This window comes from Chenopodium quinoa, unplaced genomic scaffold (assembly GCF_001683475.1).
Source record: "Chenopodium quinoa cultivar QQ74 unplaced genomic scaffold, ASM168347v1, whole genome shotgun sequence".
NCBI classification, from domain to species: domain Eukaryota; kingdom Viridiplantae; phylum Streptophyta; class Magnoliopsida; order Caryophyllales; family Amaranthaceae; genus Chenopodium; species Chenopodium quinoa.
Window position 1 is genome coordinate 6,833,911 of NW_018742263.1, and position 8,047 is coordinate 6,841,957.

The 8,047-nt window shown below is 31.6% G+C and overlaps 1 protein-coding gene across 1 annotated transcript; it reads right to left on the reverse strand.

Annotated features, from left to right (window-relative positions):
* Positions 1 to 2,751: 2,751 nt before the first annotated feature.
* Positions 2,752 to 6,563, reverse strand: LOC110684076 (zinc finger protein NUTCRACKER-like). Its single transcript, XM_021860478.1, has 3 exons — positions 6,227 to 6,563; positions 5,597 to 5,993; positions 2,752 to 4,175 (listed from the first exon to the last, which is right to left on the reverse strand). The coding sequence occupies exons 1-3, from the start codon at positions 6,333 to 6,335 to the stop codon at positions 3,110 to 3,112; spliced, it is 1,572 nt and encodes a 523-aa protein (XP_021716170.1). The 5' UTR covers positions 6,336 to 6,563; the 3' UTR covers positions 2,752 to 3,109.
* Positions 6,564 to 8,047: the final 1,484 nt, after the last annotated feature.

The following is an 8,047-nucleotide window of genomic DNA, read 5'->3' on the forward strand; positions in this document are numbered from 1 at the left end:
GTGTTTAGTGGTTCGTGGTTGAGGTTTAGAAGTTTTTGTAGGGGGTTCAAAGGTTTTTGTAGGGTGTTCAGTTGTTCGTGGTTGGGGTTTAGAAGTTTTTGTAGGGTGTTCAGTTGTTTGTGGTTGGGGTTTAAAAGTTTTTGTAGAGGTTCAGGGGTTTTGGTAGGGTGTTCAGTGGTTTGTGGTTGGGGTTCATAGGTTTTTTGAAGGTGGTTAAAATATTTTTTAAGGGTGTTCGGTGATTTGTAATTGATTTTCATGTTTTTGTAGGGGTTCAGAGGTTTTTGAAGGTGGTTAAAATATTTTTTAAGGGTGTTCAGTGATTTGTAATTGATTTTCATGTTTTTGTAGGGGTTCAGAGGTTTTTGAAGGTGGTTAAAATATTTTTGAAGGGTGTTTAGTGGTTTTTAATTGTAGTTCAGAAGTTTTTGTAAGGGTTAAGAGGTTTTTGAGGTTAATTTAGTGTTTTTTGGTGGCTTATCAGAAAATTCTAGGGGCTTATCAAAAGTTTATGGGGGATTTTGTGTTGCTTTCTAGTGTCTTATCAGAAGTTTCTTGAAGGTGTTTAGTAGTTGGTATATAATTAAATATTAAACAGCAAAAGAAGGAAATACACACCAAAGAAATTATTATTTATACCAAATATGCTTAGTAAAATTTATACCCAAATTATTACTTCATACAACACATATATATATGGACATAAAAGGCAACGTATATGAACATTAAACAGGAAATATAATAACAAAAAATGAATGTAATGGATATAGAATGATTAACATCAAATTTGCTAATTTTATTGCACAATCCACCAAAATTTGTCAAAAAGCTCTAACAAAAAAAGAAAAGAAAAACAGCAAATCTCCATTGTTTTTAACAAAATACAAAAAACTTTATATAAAAGTGGATAGAGAAAATAGATTTTTCCCCATTGGTGAAAATTTTAGAGCTTCTAGTAATTTAGAGGTAAAAAAAGGGATAATCAAAATTGTCAACGAGGGAAGCAAAAATAAGCTTCAAATTGGAGAGAGAAAAATAAAAAAAAATGGCTGCTGAAAGTTTTAATTTAGGTTTTCAAAGAATTTAGAGATAGAAAAAAGAGAATATAAAATTCAATGGTGAAAAAAAAAAGTTGGGCTTCTTTCTGTTGGATGCAGGCTTCTTTCTATTGGACATGGACTCGCTGGGCTGGGCGGCGGATTGGGCTTGGTGCACCTATTTTTAGGTGCACCATAGTGCATGTAATACTAATTGCAACAAATATAATGAACCAAGCTTTGTATATAGGTTTGGCACCAGAAGAAGAAATAGGAAGGATAATCGCTGCTAAAGAATAGGGGCCGTGATAGCTACAACAGCACAACGTAACTGCCATGAGAGAGGCCTATATTAACAATAAGAGGTCAAGACTCAAGAGGCATAAGAATATAGAATAAAGAATCAATCATGTAATCAAACTATACTTCATGTTTCTTTAAGCCATCTTAGTTTCTTAGCATAGTCGCATAGATTAGCTAGTGTAGCAATAGCACTAACGGTTGAATCACTAGTAGAAAAATGCTTATTAGTACCACCCTATTAGTAACTGGCATAAGGCTAGTTATTATAAGAGTATTAGCAATCAATGTTACTAATGTGCGTTACAAATAAATTAGCACTTTTAACTTGCGTTATTCAGGCCCGTTACAAATTTATATTCAAACCTTGTTGACCTATATTAGTAGTAACGGACTTTACAAAGCTAGTTACAACGAATTTTTTAATTTTTTTTTAATTTCCCTTAATTCTTAATGATGTGAACTCATGGAGAAAATCTATAACCTCCAATTGTGATTAATAATGGAGGGAATAACTCTTCCTCCTTGTATCTAACTCAATCGTAAGCTTGTTTTTTTTTTTTTTTTTTTTTTTTTTTTTTTTATCTCAATTAAACTCCTACTCCCTCCGTTTTTTTAAGTTCCAATAACTTTGGGTACATAATTTTAGACAAAAAAAAAAAAATAATATATAGGTTTGTATATGTTTAGGAATAAAAAAATTGGAAAAGTAAGATAGAGAAATATAAATGATGACCATTAGGAATAATGTGAGATGGAGGGAATATTATAAAATGGTAGAGGGGTTAAAAGGAAGAGGGATATATATATGTATATAATGTGGGGCACTTAAAAACGGCCGCTTTAGGAAAGTGGGGCAATTAAAAATAACAAAGGGAGTACTTGTATTGTATTTGTGTAGAATGACAAATAATTTGTCTTGTTTTTTTATTGTTTGGTAATAATATATTACATATACAATAAGGTCTTTTTTAGTTCAACTTATGTTTGCTTATTTCGAAAAAGATAAGTTCGAATATGAAAAATTAAGTTCATCATATCAAAAAAAAAAAAAAAAAGTTTATATCAATTCATAATTTTATATGTTGTGTTTTATAACTAAATTATATATTTAAATTCCGTTATGAAAAAAATTATGAAAATTACATATTAATAAAATATACATTATTACGAATCTTATAAGGTCATATCAAAGTTTAGTTAAATCAAATAATTAGATCATATCAGATCAAATATCAAATCAAATAAGCAAAAACAAGGTGAACTAATAAGGCTTGAAACTCAAAGATTAGTAGTTCTAAGTGCAGGGGAGGATTAAGCATATGGACACCTGGATGAACAATGCAAGTTACACGGTAGAGCCTTTTTAGTCCACTTAGAGGTGCACTTTTTAATCTGAAAAGACCACCCACAATAGGTTGAGAGTATTGAAACATTTCTTATAATAATAGTGATGTAAAGGAAGAATAATTTGCTTTTTCCCCACCACTAAACCATTATTATCCTAATAAAAATAAATTATATATTAAAAAATAAAAATAAAAAAAAAGCATCCATTTTCTTAATAGGTGCAGCTTTGAGGGTTCAAGAGAATATGCATGGATCTTCCTTTAAGCTAAAATTTTCCAGCAAATTATCATCAAACTTTTTAGGCAACCCATAAACTAGTTAAATCTTTTAACTTAACAAAACACCTCTTTCCTTCACCCTAAAGAAACTCCTTTAGGATACAACTAACCCTTCAACCATTATCTTCATCATCCTTTGTCTTCTCAAGCTTTAAACCAGCCGTTGATGGAAGGCGGCTGCTGGCATACGGCCGCCGGTTGCGAACCGACACCTAAGAAATCCCTAGTTTGCCCTCCACTTCCTACACCAACACCTCTTTGGGTATGACTGTCTACATGATCATTGATCAACTTCTGACGCTTGGCGGGGTTAGGAGTGTATATGGTTGTCATGGTAGAGAGATCATCGACCGAACCCTCGACATCGCTCCCAGCATTGGTGGTGGTTGAGTTAGAAATACCAAAAACCGAACCTCTCCGGTTGAAGTTGTCGTGATCTATTTCATTAGTATTTTCCTTCACTAAGCCAAAGTTTCCATGGAAAAATGCATCATTTGTATTGGTAGAAGAAGTAGAGCCTATTTGAGCAGCTTTTTGTAGTAATGCTGTGGCTGACATAATGTGGGAAGAATTGTTTGGGGATGTTTGATGATGAGTGCTATATAATGAAGGAACTGATGTAGTAGTATTAGTTGTAGTTGAAGTAATTTCATTGGTTAATACACCTAAATCTTCATCATTATTTTTGTTATTTTGTGGATTATTATTATTGTTATTAGATATTTTACTTCCAAATACCCAATTTAATTGATGGTAATTATTATCTTCAGGTTGGTGAGAATTCGAACCCAAGACCCCTAGAGGGGTATTATGGGGATTTAAGGAGTTGATAGTGGAGCTAAGGTGTTGTAAATTATGGGCTTGTATGGGTATATTATTAGTAGAGTTTTGAATTGAATCATACCCTCCACCAGGTTGAGCCAATTGGTTACCTAACCACAAGGGAAATACTCCACCCCTTTGCTTTTGATGTTGATCAAGCGCGATTTCATCTTTAGTTGATGATGAAAGAGGCCTAAAAATGGAAGAAAAATGTTGTGCCATGGCGACTGCAGGTCCGATATTAGAGCCCATCATATGATGGTAGTTGAGGTTATTGTTTGTTGCTACCGCGGCATTAAGGTTGAAATGGGTGCTTGCTGCGTTCATTCTTGCTGTTTCTTCTGCTAAGGCGTCACAAAAGGCCCTATGCGTAATGAAGCTATCCCTCCTGCTTAAATAAAGGGACAATAATAAGTGATTAGTTAATTACATATGAAAGTTAAGTATTCTAAAATATATAGAGATATTTTGCAACGATTTTGTTTGATTAATTAATCTAAGATATTTTGCAACGATTTTGTTTGATTAATTAATCTACTGGATCTTAGACCAACCTAGATTATTAGAATATTGTATTGTATTATGTCTTGAGAGTTGGTAAAAAGAAAAGGCATGGTCAAAATCTTGAGTAAACTGCATTGGATTTCACTATTACCAATAATGGGACTTCAAATTATGTGATAAGTTACACTTACGGTAACATAGCGAGAGTGACGTGACTAAAGTTCAATATTAATATTTCAAACCTAAGATGTATGTCCCTAATAATAGATCAAATTTTGATTTTTGCTTCTTATATTATAAGATAGTAATTCATAAGTTGTAATATTTAGTCACATTTTCAAACAACAATAGATAGGAATAATGTAAAAACAACGGCATAAGTACGTAAAAATAATTTGAATGAGCAACGAAATATATATGATTTTTATACTAAATCAAATAATTATGAAATTGACATTCAATCAAACAAATCTATTATATTATATTATTAAAAGTCGAAAGAATACTTCGTAAATATTGCATAACACTCAATTATTATAGAGGGGTCATACTATATACTTCTTTTACCAATATTCATATTTGGCCCATGATGCTATTGAGAAGTTTAGATCAAGAATGAAACAATTTTAAGTTTCTAACCCAATTACTATTGCAACATAATAAAGACAATTATAGGAAGGGTCAATAATTTTAGGAGACTCAAATCTCCATGCAATGAAAATATATACCATGACAATCATGCAACAAACCATATTATAGATATGGTACTACAAAATCATGTAACTATATATTTGTCCTCATCTTGCCATATCTACCCCCACCTTCATACCCCACTACTCCCATACATACAGATAGATGTTACTGTCATATAGCATCACTTTTCTCCATTTCTTAAAACATCTCCACCTTAAAAACTTTCTTCTTTAGATCATGCTTAGTGCTACACTACATAAAATAAACTTGATCTTTTTATTACCATGAAGATATCATGTATATACAGTTTTACTCTAAAATAATTAGATTTTAAGCTATAATAGTGACTGCCAGCTATGATAGTTCGCTTAGTATACTCTAGTTGATATTGATATAATCGAGATCTAATCACGTCTACATCACTGCTTATTGTAGCTCTTAAAAGAACATTATTGTGTTTTATGTACATAATACTTAGATGCAGCATGAATGAAATCTTTTAAATATTATAACTTGCGGTTATCATCATATATATACTACGATCTAGAAAAGAAATTAAGTAAAAAATAATTCAATTCATTTACTTAGAATGAAGAAATAATTAACACATACCTTGAGAAAATAGTCCCACAATCACACTTGTATTCCCTAGTTCCACAAGTTTTGGAATGAGCCTTACAATCAGACTGAACAGCATACTTCTTATTACACTTCTCACACTTCCATTTTTTCTCACCATGCTTCCTACAAAAATGCTTCTTAATGCCGGTAAGGTCACCAAGTGCTCGAGAGGGATGATGGTGAACACAAGTCTTTTCGGGGCAAACATAGACGCGTTTCCTTGGCTCTTTGCTAGTCCTTTGCTTGAGCTTCCATGGTAAGTTATGACCTCGACGATGAAGTTGTAGATTTTGATCCCTTTGAAACCCTTTCCCACATATTTCACATAAGAATCTGTTGGTTGCCATTAGGGTTTTTGGTGATAAAGCTATTACTTCTGCTTCTGGATCTAAAAGATGCAAAAGATAGATAATAATTATATATAATTATCAATATTATTATTATTAGGTAATTATGAGTTTATCATTTATGAATACACCTAGGTAGCCTTCATCATTATACCATAAAGGTGGAACAACAAAAGTTACAAAAAAAAATGTTGATTTATCATCAACTTTTATACTAAAAAGAAAGAATTATTCCAATATAAATAAATAAAAACAAGAAAATAAATAAACTTGCCTGGATTTCCTGGTAAGTTTCTCTTCTTCTTAGGAGCAATAGGATCATTAGTTGATCCAATAACGGGTGTTAGTAGAAATCCATTTGTAATTACTTCTTGATCAGCCATTCTTTAGGAAGGTTTTCGCTAAAATTAATTATGATGCTTGGATTAAATAAGAGAAAACTTAGTTACGAAGCTTGAAAATGGAGCAAAAATTAAAAGAAGGATGAAAAAGATTTGATTTGTGATTTAAATTTGAATTTCTAAAGATGATGGAAATATTGATTGAGTTCCTCTCTTTCTTTCTTTCTCTATGATATAGACGTAAAGTGGAAAATTAAAGATGTGATTAAGTGATGAAAACTAACACTAGGAAAGAAGGTTACACCTAGTTATATATGCTGAAAGATATAGGTATAATAGTTTAATTAATTAAAGAAAATATTTTTTTATGAATAATAATTAAACAGTTATATGTAATGTAATTATAAACTAAAATTGAAGGCTTTTGAGGATTAGCTGCCTCTTTCTTACTAGCATAATTTTTTATTTTATTTTTTTGCTAAGAAAATACACAAACTTCAAAAACACACAATGTGGTGGTTTTACCCTTTGCTTTTGGTCGGACATATTTGAGAATAATATAATTATAGTGTTGTGGATGGCGGTGAAAAGTTAAAGTTGAAGGGAGTATGAGAAGTGGGAAGAGAGAGAAAGAAAGAAATTGGCAAAGAAAGCACAAAGGTGTGCATGATGACACATATGATGAGGCTATGAGAAAGCTAATCCTCATCCTTTTTCATTTGGAATGATTACCCCATAATTTGACTCCCTTTTCTTTTCTCTTCTGATTTTATCGTTTTAATATTTAGGTCTATTACTATCATTGTATCATATACTTCAATACTTGTATATAACTCTAAACTCTTTGCTCAATACATTAAATTTTGTTTTTTATCTTAAAGGATCGAAAAACTAAAGATTAAAAGTTTTTAGTATTTTGAGGTCTACAAATTCAATCAATTATCATCCTTAACAAAATAAAAAAAATGTATATATAACACTCTAAAGTAAAATAATTATAAAAAGAAGTTGATAGGGCCGCGATCAATGCGTGATATTATTATCCATTTCAAAAGTAGTGTTAGCAAAATCTTACTCAATGAACTCAATTTATATAATCATTTTATGTGATTCATATATATATATATATAAATAATTACGTTCAATATACCATTTATTATTATGGTCCTAAAGCAATACATCAATTTTGTAAAGGTAAATCTATATAGCCCTTAGGGTTACAAATAAGCGTTAATCATATTTTTTTTAAGTAATTAATGAATATATTTCAATAATATTTTTCTCTTTTAGCTTCTAATAATACATACTCTTAAGGTTATGTATGACATTTTTCATTTTTAAAAGGTAATTCTTGATTGTTTGCTGCATTAATTAGTGTCAATCGTCAACTATTAGGTTGTAATATGGGTTTTTTACCTAAATAATTCAATAAAGATATTTAATTATTGACAAGTGAATAAAGAGTAGAGCAGGGCAGAACAGAGTAGATTTCAGCAATAGAGCAGAGAGTAGCAAATCTGAAGAATAGGGCCTAAGTCCTCCCTCCATTTTTACCCTAGACACGTGGACCAATGAGAGGTCGCCACGTGTCAAGCTCGGGATGGCCCATGTGGCTCAACATCCTCTTGACACTTGGCGCCCTCAGATATGTTTCTGAATTGGCGGCTTTCAAAGGCCCAAACTCCTAAGAGCGCCGTAAAACGGCGTATCCCACCAGAATGTAGGTCAAGTGACCTAGGTAGGGGCACATTTTC

What these genes read in the sequence shown, in the direction of transcription:
- LOC110684076 (XM_021860478.1), bottom strand. Translation starts at nt 6,335, where the DNA reads ATGGCTGATCAAGAAGTAATTACAAATGGATTTCTACTAACACCCGTT. An exon ending in AAACTTACCAGGAAATCCAG is followed by an intron (nt 5,994 to 6,226) that starts GCAAGTTTATTT and finishes TGCATCTTTTAG; the next exon opens with ATCCAGAAGCAGAAGTAATA. An exon ending in TGTGGGACTATTTTCTCAAG is followed by an intron (nt 4,176 to 5,596) that starts GTATGTGTTAAT and finishes TTATTTAAGCAG; the next exon opens with GAGGGATAGCTTCATTACGC.